Source organism: Dermacentor andersoni, chromosome 3, assembly GCF_023375885.2.
Source record: "Dermacentor andersoni chromosome 3, qqDerAnde1_hic_scaffold, whole genome shotgun sequence".
NCBI classification, from domain to species: Eukaryota; Metazoa; Arthropoda; class Arachnida; order Ixodida; family Ixodidae; genus Dermacentor; species Dermacentor andersoni.
This window is the reverse complement of record NC_092816.1, coordinates 154,538,965-154,556,249: the sequence shown is the minus strand read 5'-3', so window position 1 is coordinate 154,556,249 and position 17,285 is coordinate 154,538,965. Positions and strand designations below refer to the sequence as shown.

General features: G+C 46.0%; 1 protein-coding gene across 2 annotated transcripts in view; it reads left to right on the top strand.

The window, feature by feature from the left end:
• Positions 1–17,285, top strand: part of LOC126524591 (clathrin heavy chain 1-like) — a 37,549-nt gene that overhangs the window by 9,707 nt on the left and 10,557 nt on the right. Inside the window, exons 4-7 of one of the 2 annotated variants that reach the window (XM_050172892.2) lie at positions 1,746–1,898; positions 6,888–7,006; positions 7,275–7,568; positions 10,905–11,075. In XM_050172892.2, the coding sequence (XP_050028849.1) occupies positions 1,746–1,898; positions 6,888–7,006; positions 7,275–7,568; positions 10,905–11,075 (737 nt within the window). Of the gene's footprint in view, positions 1–1,745; positions 1,899–6,887; positions 7,007–7,274; positions 7,569–10,904; positions 11,208–17,285 lie in introns of those variants that run through there. The other variant, XM_055067386.1, reaches the window with a different exon arrangement.

Genomic DNA, 17,285 nt, shown 5'->3' with positions numbered 1-17,285 from the left:
TGCGGCCAAATCATGATTATCTGGTGCTGAATAGGTTCCCCCCAAGATGCGCTACCTAAAGGTTCTTTCGTTCTTTCTTTCTTTCTGTTTTTCCTCCTTTCAGGCTTCCTTTTCTTCATTCTTTCTTTCTTTCGTTTCTTCATTCGTATTCAGCCATTGCATCTTTTCTTGCTTACACGGATATGGGCCATTCCTGATGATGATACATTTTGCATCACCGGGCTGGATGCAGCTTTTTTCGGGTAAGAGCCATTGCAACGAGCCACTTAAAAGAGCCCTGAACCACTTTTTATCGAAGTGGAGAAAGGCATCTGAAGTAAAAATAGGCTATTTCAGAAATACTTTGCCTAAAAAAGTACTTCAATACATCAGCAGAAGCGTAGTTATTGGCAATCAAACATGGCCTCCGCTGTGCTCCTGTTCCTTCTTCAATGCCTTGCACTGCAAAGGCTATGGCGCAGTGGGGCTTGCCCACAACGCTCCGCCTTCTAAATGTCACCATGGCGTGCAGTTCAAATTTCCTTTTGGATGTTAACGTAGACACCACAGCTTGCACCTTGGGTGCCTACGACATACTGAACATAAGCGAAATGTGGTTGTCCTCAGCGAGCCACAGTGCACTTAGCCAGTAGACTCGAGCAGCACCCTGCGGCGGCCGCGGCATCTACACCATGTAGCCGACCCCAGCTTGATGTCAGCTATTCGCCAATAGCAGCCGTCTAAGGGAATGACGAAATGGTGTGTCCGATCGCGAAGTAGTGTGTCTAGAAGAGAGTGAGGACAGGGCCTTCTGTTGAAGAGAGGGCGTTTGAGAGAAAGATGAGCATGATCTGCTTGCAAGCTTCACGCACCGCATATGACAGCAAAACTTGACTGAGATGTTCACAGCAGCATATACTACCCGTGGACTATGCCATTTCACCAAGCCCAAGGTGTGGTTCAGAGCCCCTTTAAGGCTTTCGCTTTAATAATATCTTATAATCTGCCTCATCCACCATCTTTCCATTGGCCACGTGTCCTATTGTCTCTGCTTTAATTTTGTGACAGTAATGGTACTTCTTCAAGCTATGTAGTTCGACTTTTTTCTCTTTTCCCCCCATAAATATTGCATGTTTACTGTGATTGTGGCTGACATGCAATTGTGACTGTATAGACATAAAAAGGCATGACTTAATGTAATGAAGTCCAATTGCCACCAAAAAATCTGGCAGTGGTTCTTAGCCATTGCTAACTCCTCAAACCCTCTTTTCATTGAAGCTTTGAAACAAATCTCAATAATTGTGTGTGCATACTGCTTGACAAGGGATGATGGGTGTGTATGTCAAGATCAGGTAGAGGTGTCACCAGAAGTTTTATGTTTGGCTTGTGGAGGTGTCACGGCCCCAATGTCTTTGACAGCAGGCCTCATCCATGACTGGAGCATTCCTCTTACTTTCAGCCATGATGCTACTGGGACTGTTGTCTAGGACAGTTTGCATTAGCAATTCCTAGGGGCTGAATGCACAGTGAAAGCTTGTTGACATGAAATTTTCTTCCATGCTCTTAAAAAGGATTTAAGTCGAGGTTTTAAGTAGTTCCTTTTTTTTTTATCCTCATGTAGCTTCTGGCTTGGTTTGAACCTACTCTCGTAGCTGAGCTATGTTTGATTAAATGCAATACTGTATGTGTGTCACCAGATTTGTGGTTGATCAGGCATGCATCCTTGTGGCGTCTTGCTCACCGTTTCCCATTGCTGTGGTGTGCAGACCAGTGGGCGCTGTACCTGTACAGCACACGCACCAAGAAGCTGCTGCACAAGAGTCGGCTGGAACGAGACCTCGTCTACTGGGCCTGGGTCACACCATCCACACTGGGACTGGTCACACGCGACGCTGTCTTCCATTGGGACTGCTCTTCGGGTGGGTGATCCCGTGATGCTGGTCTAGGAGATGCTGTTGGAGTGGAGTTGAGTTGGACTTCTTTCTATGTGCTGAGCAGTTGTGCGAGCTAGGTGTTCTAATTCTTTTTGCCAGTAGTCTCGTGGTTCCTGGTAACATCATGGCTTCTTGTGACTTCATTCTTATAGCCTCGTAAACGGAAGTAAAGCTTAGGATGTATTTGCCCACTCGTAGGGGCGCAAAGGGACGATATAGCAGTGACGTTCAAGCGAAGGCCAGTCTTGAGCATGGTTTATGTAAGCATTTGTTCATTTGTATTACTTGGGTTGCTAGGTCATGGAGCTGCTTAGCGCACTCATTGACTCCAGGCTGCACTGTCCTTGCTTTCTTTTTTTCTTGCAGCTGGTCCTGTGGCATAGAAGTTAGACTTGCTGCTTTTGTTTGTCCTTGATGCGCAGCTAATGCACTCTTAGATGTGTGGTCTGTTTGTAAAGTTTGCAAACATTGCAAATATAACTAAATGCATGGCCTGTTTGTAAATTTTGCAAGCTTTGCAATTGTAAGTCAGTGGTGGAACAAATGCGCCAATTGCGCCAAGCTGCACCGAGAGCAGTCCTTTGTGCCATCCTGCGCCAAAACGGCATCTTAGCGGAAAGTTGCACCCAGCCTATGCCAAAGCATGTTCATTGACGCAAAACATTTGCGTTGAGCTTGAGTCGCTGTGCTATTTTGGTGAAATAGCATCGCTGATGCAAGCGCAAAACCGTATTTGCATCTTGTGCATGCGCAGTGGTGCGATGCTATTTTTTTTAGCAGCCGCAAAATCTTTGCTGCCCCTATTTGAAAAATCCGTAACGTGCATGGCATGATGTGAGTACATTGCATGATGTCATGTTCAGTGCAGGCGTGCGTGCTCAATCGGTCTTGCAGTCCACCTTTGCCGACAAGCCGTGGCTGTCATACTATGTTGCATCCTGAGTTAATAAACACGCGTTTGTTGACAGTCTGTCTGTGGTGCCTTCTCTGCGCCATATTGACGAACCCTGCCACAGGCTTTGTGTGTCGTGGTGTGGAGGAGCATCGCATCCTTTCCTGACCACGCTTGCAGGGCAAGCCTTGTGCAGACCCATCTCCACAACGTACCGATTGTATCAGTTAAAATTTACATGGTATATGGTAAACACGTGCATTGGACCCTGCGCCCAAAAATTTGCATGGTGTATTGTAAGCAGATGTGCCTTGGACCAAAAGTGCTTGCTGCTGCACCAAATCGGCTTTTCGCCTGTGCCAGGACCTGCGCCGAAAGGTGAAATAGCTGTTCCACCACTAGGTCAGCCGGCCTGTTTCCCTGCCAAGCGCAGGGACGCTGACAGCGACGAGCGGCGTTTTCAAAACGGCAGTGGTAGTTGCAAACGCCAGACGTTGTAGTTGATGTTTCATTGCGGGTGCCTGTGCACCTTGATTTGCTGGAACTACGGCTGCGTGGGCGATGAGATGACGTGCGGCGATGTTCCGCTCCACAGATAATGCGTTCCAGGCGCTCACACAAGGAGTCGGGCCGAGATTGCGCTACTGAAGAGCAGGGAAGGGTTTGCAGGGCGGTTGTATTGTCACCCGGAGACGATGCCGTGGCTGCGATGGTTGGTGGGCTACTTCCATGACTTTGTCAGCTAAAGCAGCAAGTCCGGTAAGGTCCATGGTAGAGGCTGTCGCCAGGACCATCTGCACGTTAGACGGGAGTCATTGCAAAAACAATTCGTGCAACAGCGCGTCGTCGATGGATCTTGCGTTGTTTCTGAGCAGTTGCCTCATTCGGCGAAGAAGTTGGCTAGGGCATCAGTTACCGAGTTCTTCAGTGGACAGAAGCTGCTGGATGCGAGAACGCTGTCAAGCTGCTGTGCGCTGTAGCAGGGCTGCTTTGAGATTGTCATAGGCGGCGGTAGACAATGGGAAGTTCAACAAATCTGCTACTTCGTCAATAGCAGCGGGCGAGAGCGCTGCAACGGCGTAACGAAACGTTGAGGCTTTAGAGCTGACACCAGCGACTTGAAATTGCGATTCGGCCGAAGAAACCACGCTGAAGGACGCTGGTCCCAGTACTGTGGGAGGCAGACAGCGATAGCCGAACAGGAGGGCTCACCGTGTTCCTCAGAAGGGTTCTGGCCTTGAGCTCTCGTAGCATTGGTCTGGTCCATGGTTGTCTCTACCACGGGAGTGTATGGCAGTAACACGTCCGTGGTCACCAAACTGTGGCGACGAGCGACCACGTAGACCGGTAAAGTCTCGGGCTCTTGCGGGAGAGGAAAAACCGACACTCCTTCTCTTAGCGTAGCGTTCTTTTGAATTAATGCCCTTCTGAATGCTAGCCTATGCCAGAGCGTGCCAGCCGCTCGTGCCTCCTGTAGACGCGAGTGTCTACGTCATTCTCATGCAACGCCGATGCTGCTGTCGCTACAAGTTCATTGCAGTTGCACTGAATATACAAAGTTCCAACACAGCTCTCTGCTGAGGCTTGAAGAAATTTGCGCAGTGCTTGTTTTCAAATCTGATACATAGCGCTCAATCTATTATGCCATCATATGCAGCTCCACACATCATTGTGCTCACCACCATGATAAGGCTCGATAAGTGGCCTGTGGGTTGTGGCCAGGGTAGCGAGGGGGCATTCTTTGACTGGTAACAAAGCACCCAGTGGTGTATGAGCAGAATTGAACCTTCTTTTTGTTTGGGAACCCTGGCCATATTTCACTCACCAGCGGTTTATGAGAGACGAGCCCACTGCAATGTATATCCCAAATTTAGTGGTTATGTAATGAGAGAAATGCACAGTGAGTGATGGAACGAAACATTTTAGGGGTAACGTTAAGAAACAGGAAGCTAGCAGTGTGAATGAGAGAACAAACAAGAGTAGCCAATATCCTAGTGGAAAAAATCTGTGGATCCCAAGGGCTGTGGGAATCAGCTTAAGCGACATTTTCATTGGTGTTTGTGAAGAATGCTGTTGCTGTTTAGCAATCATTTGCAAGTAGAGACGACACAATACAGATGACAATCATTTCCACTGGAAATGGCCTCGCTGAACAGAAACTCTTTGCACTCAGTCATGCCTTTGACACATGATGACTAAGGAATAACAAAGATGGAATGGCCATGACGACATGAAGATGACAGTGTGAATGACGAGGAAGACAGGATAACAATGGCATGACGACACTGGAATCACTACAGCAGCATGATGGAACCACCAGAACAGCATGACGACTGCATGATGACCATGGAACCACGCTGCTGGAGTAAGGATGATGGCATGACGACGACGGGGTGCTGACCATGGGATGGCGACACTAGTGTGATAATGATGATGGGATGATGACTGCATGACAACCATTGGATGACAACAGTGGTGTGACAACGATGACTCTGGAATGACAACCATGGCGTGACGACGACTGCCTGATGACCATGGGATGACAATGCTGAAGTGACGACAAAATGGCAGCCCTGTGATGAAGACAATGGCATGATGATATGACAACGAAGAAATTATTACAGTGGGCATGAAGGCGATGAAATGACCGTGTGTCGATGTTGGAGCTCACATGCATCACTTGCTGCTGTGGGCCGCCTTAATTCGCACTATATCCGGTGTTTGTTTGCACTGTGTTCAGTACCATGGGCCACCATACTTTGCATTATATTCACTGTTTGCTTGCAATATGTCTGGTATCGTGGGCTGCCTTATTTGGCACTACATCCAGTGTTTGTTTGCACTATGTCCTGCACCGGCCAATCGGGCTGCCTTAATTTGCTCTGCATCCGGTGTTTATTTTCACTATGTTCGGCACCGACCAATTGTGCAAGACTAGCCAGCAGCTAGCAAGGACCGCAATGGTACAATGACGATGACATTACATTTAGTGTGATGCACGCATTAGGCAAGACAGCCTTCACCAGCAGAAGCAGCAAGGATGTCGATGGAAGAGGCAAAGAAAGCGTTGCTTTAATATGGAGCTGGGCAGGTCATGTAACGCATAGGACAGATAACCGGTGCTATATTAGGGTTACAGAATGGATACCAAGAGAAGGGAAGTGCATTCGAGGACGGCGATGAATTAGGTAGTGTGACGGAGTTGGGAAATTTGGAGGCATAACTTGGAATCGGCTGGCGCAAGACAGGTGTAATTGGAGATCGCTTACAGAGGCTTTCGCCCTGCAGTGGACATAAAAATAGGCTGATGATTATGATGAATGAGAGAAACAGTTACCAAGCTAGAAAAGAATAGCTAGTGCATGTTAAGGTGATAATCAAGAATAGCATCCCTACCACCAACAACACTGGAAGGGTCTTGCAAAATATGTAGTACACAAGGCTCATGTGAGGGAAGCTAGTGCATTAAAGGGCCCTGAAACCACCTTTCAGATTTTTTAACACATTTAAAATAAACATGCACATTGTGTATAGAATCATGTACATCACAAACATGGCAACACTGCGTGCTGCAGGGAAGCTACAAATCCAAAAAACAATTGTGCTCTCCCCTCTGGTCTTTTCTGGTCCATTCTTCACGCATTGTGATGCCAGCAGGGTCATGCATGGGACATTACCAGGGTGATAGTTGTCGATTGGTACAGCTATGAGGAATGTCAGTTCTGATCCATCTGCCAGCATGCGTCTGCCATGAATTTGCACGCCCGCTCTTCCTTGTGTTGCTTGCTTCTCATGCGCAGTCAACTGCTTTCACGTCGTGTAGTGTGTTGTGTACAGCGGAAATTGTGTGCAGTCAAGAAGCGTGGAGTTCTGGTAAACAAAAGCTGATGGTGTTTTCAAACATGGAAGGAACAGCAACGTGACTATCAGCATTGACGTGGTGTTCCCGTGCTTCTTAGATAAGTACACTGGAAAAGTAGCAAGGACGAGAGCTCAGTGGTTTAGCAGCCCTTCGTGTCTGTGGCACAACTCGCCAGAGTGTTGTAGAGTATAACACCATCTTTTCCTTTTGTTGATTCCAGCCCCAACAGAGCCGGTGTTCATGTTTTCACTTCATGAGCGCATACGCAACACGGAACTCGTGGGCTACATCACAGACCCAGGCCTCAAGTGGCTGGCGGTCACTGGACTCTTTCAAGAGGTCGGTCCAAAACAAATGCTGTATTTTTCTTCTTTCTTTTTTGTGTTTTCAGGTATAACTAGCATAAAGCTCACATTTTTTAAATTTAGCAGCAAATTCGAGGTGCAGGTTCTATGGAAACTTCACCTTGAAGCGTTACTTCACGGCAGTGCAGCCATGAAGCCACACCTCAGGGCAAAGTTCTTTACATCCAAAGATTTGTTATCTTCAAGGGAAAGCTAGCGAGAGCGTCATCTCTCTGTCCCGGCTCCTTCCCTGGGCTCTGCAGGAGCAGGTGGTCTCTGGCCTGGTCCAGCTGTACAGCGTGGACCGGCGAGTGAGCCAGCTGCTGCCCGGCCAGTGTGCGCAGCTGTGCAGGCACCAATTTCAAGGCCAGGCACACGCTTCGCAGCTGCTGCTGCTGGCCGACAGGGGACCCGCGGTACAGCGGCCCGAGGGCCGGCTCCACCTGTCCGAGCTGGGCCCGCCTGCCAGCACGGGTGGCGCCCTACGCGGGCCCATCGCCGAGACGCTGGAGTTCTTTGACCCCCTCGACAAGTTCGACTTCCCTGTGTGTCTGCAGGTCAGCTGCGGTTTTTGTTTTGCTCATTTGAATGAGCTTTCTTTAGAGAGATGCCACATAGGGGTAATAATTTATGGAGTCCCTAAACTACCTCTTGCATTTTACACATTTTAAATTAAATTCATGCATCATGTGCAGAATACTGTAGTGATTATCTTTGGCAAATATGGCAAACAAGGAAAGCCTCAAATTTTTTAAAAATCTCGAGATGAAAGCTGATGTTGCTGCGATTAGCATTGAAGCAGTGCACTGACACACCGTATTGCAACCGCTGAAACATGCCATCTATAAGGTGTGTGTGCAACCGGTGTGCTCTCCCGTGCTGCGCCGTCCAGCGCTGTCGCAGAGTAGTGCCCGCATGGAGTGTGTGTGTGAATATATACTCAGACAAAATTGTACGAATATTGATGACACCATTCCTACTCCGGCCACCACCGTAGAAATTTTAATGATTTTTTTGTCATTGAAGTGCGGCATATATGCAGTGGCACTTACACAAGTTCGCAGCAAAGAGGTTCATTGAACTGTGACAGATACCTAGCTTCACACACCTAGTTATCCAAGTTGGGGCGAACAAGGTTCACTGAAGAACGGCACGTTACCCAGTAGTACAAGTTGGCCAACTGGGTTAACTGATGACTGGCACATACCCAATGTCACATAGTGAGTGACCCAAGTTGACCACACAATTTGTATTGAAATCGGTTCCCTCATTACAGCAACATGATGCTCTAACCACTAGACATAGACTACCCAGTGACGCAAGTTGGGAAAACGGTTAGCGACGCCAAATTTGTCGACAGCTGGCCCTGTGTCCTAAAAAAAAGGGGGGCTTGCCCATTATGTGCCACTTATCCTTCTGTGAAGCTACTGTTCAGGTGGCATAGTGTAGAGGGCAATGAGAGGAGGCCTTCTGGTTCTGTGACGCTGCACATAGCTTTCGCTGCACTGCATGGAACTAGTAAGTAAGCAGTAGGGTGTGCCTGCGGAGATGGTTGCGAAGGAGAGCGAGAAACTGGGCAGTGACGTAGTCATTCATTGAATGTCTGCGACCTTGTTATTACATCATTCTGAAGAATGTTTGCAGCTCTGTGTTCACTATAGAGTGGTACACAGCTGCTACAATAAAAAGGGTTTTCCAGCTTAAGGGGGTTAATGGGTCCTCTAACTTGTAATTAGTAAATTACGCTTTTGCAATAGCAAGGAGGTTTCCCTTGTAGCGAGAGGAGGCTTAGTGGTCGAGGAAGGATGCAAGAAACTAGGGGTGGGTGGTAAAAGGCTGCGCTGAATTTCCCGCACCAGCCCGCTGTGATGCCATAGATATTGACAGCTCATACTTGGCGGCTTCAGTTAATTGTGTGTCAGTGAAGAAGGATGGCACTGCATGCTAAAGGAAGCAAAGGCTCTACCTAGCAAGTTCCCAGAACTTTCTGTGCACAAGAGCGACTCAAATACTAGAAAATGCTTTGAAATCTGCAATGTTACACTGATGTAACTGAGCTGTTGTTTTGCCACAAGGGTCAGTCAAGGCACATTGGGCCTTAATTTTCTCCAATAAAAATTAACCTGTCTTCATCAAGAGAATGAAAATGAATCTCGTAAAGAATAAAAAATCGCCTTGCATTACCACACGTACAAGTTTACAATTTATGTTGCTGAGTCTGCCAAAGCATCAATGTTGTGTTGTTTTATTGTAAAATTGTCAGATCGAATGAACAGTTGAAGTTTTTCAGGTGGTACTTGTCATTGTTGGTAGAATTGCAATGGAAATGTGTAGCAACGCCTAGAAAAACTTTCAGTCAAATTGATCGATTTCTATAGGTGCGGTAACGAAAGAGTTAACCCCTTCTCCATGGACAGCCACATAGAACTCGCCATGTGGTGCAAATGAATTCCAAGACAATAGCCTTTGTTTCGGTGCATTCTTTCCCAGCCATTTACGGTGTATGCTTATGTCTGCAGTGTTACTTTTGCTAACGTAACATGCATAAAGCCCCTAATTAGGGGCGTGTAAGTGTTTAGAACTCTTAAATAACAAATTGAATGTTGTCCGTATTTGATTTGGGTCCTCAGATGGAATAGTCATTATCTACAAATGCAAACATTCTTCAAATAGTTGTCAACTACTTCACATTGCCAGCTGTGCATGATTAAACATGAAACTTAAGCAAAAATGAAGCACATTTCACCTCTGCCATAGTGGATATAAGGAACTAGAAGTTAAGTGCCGTGCTGTGTCGCTGAGCTGGCCAGGTTTTTCCAGCTAAATTACAATCATTCGTACTCAAACTTCAATCAGACATGACTTTTGCAATAGGTATTGCTTGTTGCTATTTATCAATGCCGGAACTGTGTTCTCATAGGGTTAAATCTGAATGTGGTCGATTGCAACCATTTTGATATCACACAGGCACTATTTACAATGATCGAGAAATAGTGCTTTCTCTGTTCTACCACTGCTGCAGTCAACGCGAATTTTCACTGTATTCTCGAAGATATACACAGATTCTAACGGGCTGTCGAGATTGCTTTTCGAATGTTCATTCTGCTAATTCAAAACCATGGATCCTCTGAAGAATCCTGCTTATCTGTTTATACCATTCCATTCAGGCTTTTGATAAACCGTACTTTATAATGGGCAGTATAATGACAGAAACTTGCTAATGTAGCAAATACTGGGATGTCAATACTGATTTATATTAATTAGAAAGGCTGTCAATTATTCAAACACTATAAGAAAAATTTTGATATTCAATTTGGTTCACTTTCGGCACTGTTCTTGTTTTTTATTAGATTCAGTCTCAAAAATTCGTATTTGCACAACCCTACACCTAATTAAGTGGATGCTAAAAAGGAAATTAAAATTGGTGCAACAGTTAATGACTTTTCAAAAAAATACCAAAGGAGGCACTCTTGCCATGAAAGGTATCTTTATAAGCCAGAAAATTGCTAAAATGAAAGGTAAGTGCTCAGGCTTTGTTGATTTTCATCACGTAAGATGGACTATATATTGCATTCTAAACGAGCAAAAGATTGAACTCTGCAAGTTTCGCAAACTTTTACTGCACAAGGGGGCCAAAATATGAGAAGACACTTTGAAATCTGTGACGTCACACTCGAGCGCTGTTGATGAAGTTTCAGTGCGAAATTCAAGAAACTGAAGTTTGGCCATCATCTCCTATTCTAGTAATCAACCTCTTACCATGAAATTAATTAAAATAGCTTTCAAATGGCACTTTTTTAGTCTCTAAACTGAGTTAGTGTTTCCTTTTAGTGTCCCTCTAATCATCGGTGCGTGGCATGTGATCATGTGGCAATGGTGGGCTTTCTGTTCAGGTGTCCAGCAGCCAGGGCCTGGTGTACGTGCTGACCAAGTGTGGGGTCGTTCACCTGTGCGACCTGGAGACGGTGACGCCGCTCTGTCTGCACGTCGTGTGTCCTGACATCACTTTCACTGCCTCGATCACGCCCACTTGTGGGCTCATGGTTGTCTCGCGCAATGGCCAGGTGAGCTTCGGAACTGGATGTCAGTTGAAAAAAGATACAAGAAAAACCTGTTGGAAATGGAAGAGCAGTTCTTTAAAACATTCGTCGAAGTTAGTAGTGCTTTTAGTGCTTTTAGAGGGACAATAAAGAGAAAAACAAATTATGTCAAAATCCATCTTACAATAAATGTTGACGTTAATGCAATTAGCATTGTAACAATGTAGCGACATGTCACATTTGCACCACCAAAACGTGCCGTGGACAAGGCGTGTATGGAGCTGGGCTCTTCTTACGCACTTTGCTCTTAAAGCTCCTCTATCTCCAAAAGTAGCGCCAACCACTGCCCTCCTCCTCCGCTCCACTTCCACGCTCGGCGTGGCCTCGACAGTGGTGACGCCTATGCTGGCCCTGCCGTAGCAGACGATGGCTAACGTGCTACCGGAGGAAATCCGCGGAAAAGTTAGTTGCCCTGTGGAGCAGTTTTTTGAGGCGACGTTTTTCTTCGTCAGTCGGTAAATGGCCTTGGTAATGTCATATTGGAACTGCGCAAAAAAATAAAGAAAAGGACCATTATTTAAGGTGTAAAGCGCCCACACGTTGAGAATTCGTGTTTTTGAAACAGGACGCATGCACTCGGCGTGCTCAAACACGCACGTAATTACCTCAGTTTCAGGTTTTCACTATGTGAAAGTATGTGTACGTGGTTTCGTAGGTTCATTTACGTACCTGCAGGATACTTTTGTTTGGCCGGCTTGGAGAGATTCTAACGGTATGGGGCCAGCAATGCCTAGCAACAGGGCCACTTCTGCTCCGCACCTTTCACAGATGTGTGTAGCTCATGGACGGGTTGTGGCGGCCATGAGCAACGTTTTCACACGTAGACAGTATTGATAATTTGAACAACGTACCGGCAAATGGAATCGTTTTTTATTTATTTATTACAGTGCAAGTAGTTGGAATTTGATAGCAAGAACGAACTTGATGGCATAACTGAACAGAGGTTCCAAAAATGATTATCCTCCCTCCCCCTCATTAGTACAAGTAACAATTTTGTTGAAGTGCTCATTTTAGATCTGTATAAATGTGCGTCTATATCCTTTTGCGTTATAAGTTTTCGCAGCGAAGCAGTGTTGCTTTAACTGGAACACTCAAGGCACACAAGACAGAGAAAAAAAATTGATTCTTGGTTTTTATGTGCCAGAACCACGATATGATTATAGGCATGCCGTAATGGGGGACTCCAAATTGATTTTGGCCAGCTGGGGTTCTTTAACATGCCCCAAATGGACGGGACACTGGCGTCTTTGCATATCACCCCCATCAAAACGCGGCCGCGGCGGCCATGATTTGATCCCGCGACCTCCCGTGATCAATCAATCTGCGCGTACTTTCATAGTACTGGGCAACAATGGCAGTTGGAGCACGCTGGAAAGAAAATATATACAAAAGCGTGACACATGCTTTCACGTGACACAGATTGGCCAATGGGGGAGAGAAGGAGGCTGGGGAGACAGGAGGGATGGAGGAGGAAACGCCAGGGTGAGCGGGGTGGCGGAAAGATCTAAGAATGGCACTACTTTTGGTCAATTGAGGGGCTTTCTTCACTCTAGCCATGCTGCGCCATCTAGTGGCGCGGCCACGAAGCCTGCATTTACTATGGGTGCAGATGTATCAGGTATGCAAGGTATTTGAGGACATAATGACCACTTCAGGAATAGCATTGATATTTCGGACATGATTCGGTACACTCGTTCCAAAGTGCTTCTTTTGCTGCTTTTTTATAACACGGTTAAATAATACCATCTCCAGCCTCAAATTATGACAGCCTCAATTATTGACTGAGTTAGGCTTCAATAATGTCTATATATTCGGGCTAGATAGTGCGTGTTGATGTTGTGCAGTGCTTCCAAATAACAAGATTTAGAGAGTTTTTGTCATTGTGTGACTGTTTGTTAGTCTTTCTCTCAGTGACGCCTGCCATACATAGCGGCTCACGGGTTTAGATTTTCGGAGCTAGGATGCCATAATGAGGTTGGCGTGGCTGCAGAAGTTCACAGCCAGACATCCTTGGGTGACACGGGTGTGGGTGCAAGCTAATCTGTAACTTGGGAGTGGTGCCTAACGAAATCATGCACAGGAAGCTTGACTCTTTAACTCTTTAACCTCCAATCCCAAGCTGCACTCTTCACGGGAAGTTGTACCAATATCACCAATGACGAGTCAAATTCTTTCAGCCCAGTGTGCTGCTCCCTCCACCAAAGACGAGTTACAGTCGACGTTGATGGAAAACTGCCTTTAAGAGCAGATCTTATCAACTTTTTTTTTAATTCTAACAAGAAACCAATTAGGTAATATAACTTCAGAATGAGAATGAAATTTTAAAAAATATGACTGCATAAAAAAAATTTGGGAAATTCGGTACATTTTTTCTGGAATTAATTCTGGGTTTAAAAGGTTAATCTGCCACTTGAAGCTGATTGTCAGTGGCCATAGTCAGGCTTTTCAGGGTTCTCTTGTCATGACCTCCATTTTCTGGAGAAATTCAACCTTCTGAATGGCATGTGACCACTGGCAGTGCCCAATCGTAACTTTGTCACAGGTGATAATTGGCCACGAACTGTTGTCTCAGCCAGAACACAAACCATTTTGTACATTCAAGAAGGTAGTGATCTCCAAGCACAGCTTCGTCTCCAGCACCAGACTGAGGCCATGGCTTAAATTTGCTCGACAGGTGACAGAGGGGTTGGCATGGACGATGTTAAGTGCTTAGGCAGATGGAACGAGCATGCCAATACCTATGGCGATCCTAAGCCGTGTCCTCAAATGCCTCGCGCCCCCGATATAGTCAGACAAGATTATGTGAATATACTACATAATGCAGGTTTGATTCCTCCCAGCAGTGGAGAAATTTTAGAAGGTTATTTTGTCACATAAGAGTGGCACAAACCCAGTGACTCAAGTTGGTCTAATGGTTGGTTTTGAACCTGGTTTCCTCAGAACATCGGCCATGATGCTCTGCCCATGAGACCGTAAATCACCCAGTGACGAAAGTTGGCAGGAAAGCAGAGACACCAACAGACAGATACGCAAATAGGTAGTCATTCAGACATTGGAAAGTGCATGAAGTTGAAGCATTGAATTTGAGAGTCTGCGACAACAGGCAGTCAAGGCAACAGACAAGGCACACACCCAATGAACCAGAAAAGCAGCGAGACAACTCGCACTTTTGCCATCTTGCACGACGAGGGCACAAGAGCCTCTGATTGGCTGTCTGAGCAAGCGTTTCGGGTGGGCCAGGATCATTTTTTGCAGGGGGGTTGTCGACGGCTCGCTCGACGCAGCGCGGTCACGGAAGAGAGAGCGGTTCGATGGATCCGCGCCACCGGGTTTGCCCGCCACCGCGAGGGAAAGCCAACTTCTAGGGGCACTTTTCCGCCGCTTGACGTTCAATATATCAGGAGTCGCTGCTATTTTTGTTCGATGTAGGCGTAATTTTTGCTATATATACTCATTGTAACTATACCTTGTCGAGAAATTGTTCGATATATAGAATAATTCCATGTAAACGGGTTCGATATAGTTAGGTTCGGCTGTAGAACCTCGTTGATACATTCCCGTTACGTACGTTTTCTCAGCACCAACATTTGCAATCGAGAACACAAAAATTTACCCAATAAAGTTACGCTCATGTTTTACCGGTTCATATGTTCCCTGAAAACACTATTTCTTGGCACCAAAGTTCAGTACGTCGCCAAACTGGGATTGTATGATACTTTCTTCAGCCACTAGATCCCATATAAACAAAAATATGCATGAGGCACGTGCGATCGAGAACAGTATACAGCTGCCTGCTGTGGCAGCTTCACTGCAATACTTGCCCGCCCGTGTCACGTGAAAACACTGGCTCGCACTCAGTTTCTCCGGTACCAGCAAATCTTCTCCGGGGTTCTCGCACACAGCATTCACAGCTGTCATCGCCAATCCTATTGTGATAAGCATCTTCGCCTATCTGTTCCACAGCGCATGGTGCCATTGGAAGCCTAGCGCATGCTTTTACCAAGCTATAACCGAAACACGCCGCCTTTCCCTGCTGCAGACTGCGATCACATACATTTTCTGGCCACTAGATCCCATGTGAACAAGAAAAAGCGTGAGGTGCATGCGATCGAGAACACTATACAGTCACATCTCATTACTACGAATCCTACATTAAAGATTTTCTCAAATTTACAAATATATTAAAAATCCCGCCAGAGTGCCCATATTTTCAATGTAAAAATATTTCAGACCTACGAATTTCAATACAGCGCTTATTTCAGAATAACGCACGTAGTTTATTTTTCCCTTTATAACCAAGGAACATTAGTATTACAAATTCGGCCAAAAGTAACAGTGCTGAAACTCTCGCATGAAACAGAAACCACGAGTGTTGTAGCTATCATCATCGCATGTCGAGTGCCAACTGCTTCACCAAGAACTTCACGACAAACGTTTGGCGATGTTCGCGCGAGATCCAACGATGAATGCAGCTAGCGACGGTGCCAAGAAGAAGCGAAAGCAGTTTTCGCAGCATGACAAATTGTACATATTGCAGGAAATCGATGCAGGGAAGAAAACAAATCCACATCTGCAGCCAGCGTGGCATTGCCCCATCAGCCGTCACAACCATTTTGATAGACCAAGACAAGATTGTCAAGCTTCACCGAGAATCGCGACTCGCTCCTACGAGGAGACAGCTGCGACTGGGAAACTTTCAAAATGTGGACCAAGCTGTTCTCACGTGGTTCAAAGATGCCAGACTGCAAAACATTCACATGTCTGGCCCAATGCTCCAAGAAAAAGCCCGCGAATTTGCTGATGCACTTGAAATAACTGGGTTCGACACCAGTGCGGGTTGGCTTTTTCGTTTCCGCCAAAGGAACAGACTAACTTGGCAGGTAGTCTCGGACGAAGAAAAGGCTGCTGACAGAGAAGTCACGGATTTCTGGCGCAATGATAGTTTTCTAGGGGTGGCTGAATCGTACTCTGAACACATTATTGTTACGCGAAGGACGAGTCGGTAAGACGAGCAACTATTTACAGGTTATATTTACAACAGCTGTTGCAGCGCTGACCGGTTAGATTCACAGCGCGAGCCCAGGTCGTTCTTCCTCCTCTTTTCTCGAGTGATAGTGCCCGCGCGCCTCGTTCAGACAGTCAAATACCACATGTGTGTAGCAATATTTTCGACACGGATGAGACCACATGTTTTTATCAGCTCCTGCCAGACTGGACGATGCACTTCGAAGGGCAGCAGTGCAAAGGAGGGAAGAAGTCGCATCTTTGAGTGACAGTCCTGCTCTGCTGCAATGCAACAGGCATGAAGAAAATTAAACCGCTCGTCATCGGCAAGTATGCGAAGCCTCACTGCATGAAAAGCGTCATGTCCGTGCCAACAAACATGCACTGCATGCTTACTGCATGTACCGTCCCAACAAACGAGCCTGGATGACCAGAGAACTCTTTTCCGAGTGGCTCATCAAACTCAACAACCAAATGAGGAGGGATGACCGAAGAATTCTACTGGTTGTCTAGGGTGTCCGTAAAGTGAAAAAAATATATTTTGCGTTGGTATATATGTATTGTTTATTCATGAATAACAACAATAAAAAAGGAAATAAGCTTATAAGAATTAAAAATTTGATGCATTGTTATACACCTAAGGCTTAGAAAATGCGCACACAAGAATATTTCACAAGTGTCAAATGTTCCTGCTCTTACACTAATGTTTAAGTCTATAGCATAATCGAACTGCGTAGGTGAGCACACTCAAGAAGACTGTGGTTGTGTGCCCGTCAAAAAAGCAAAACTTGTGACAAACTTCCGCTAAACTTCATCTTATCGCCAACCAGAGGAAATTAGTTTTGGCGAGTCTCAAAAAAAAAAAAAAGAAAACAAAAGGAAACGCATGCATGGCGGCATCCTTCCTATGCGCACCCTTGTGAGCACTAAACGAGCGAGAAACAGGCGGTCACCCTTTGAGCGATTAGTAACGAGATAGCCATCAGATTTGCGAGCGCAAGAAGCTTAAACCACCCGCGGAACAAAACCCAAACCGCCGCCTGCCCGCGCACCAGTGGTAGTATATAGACACGCCGGAGCAAACTAGCTCTAAAACAAACCATTAAATGAAAACCGAGGAAGGGAGGCACGATAAAAAATTCCTTGTATTCCCACATAGTGGCAGCACAT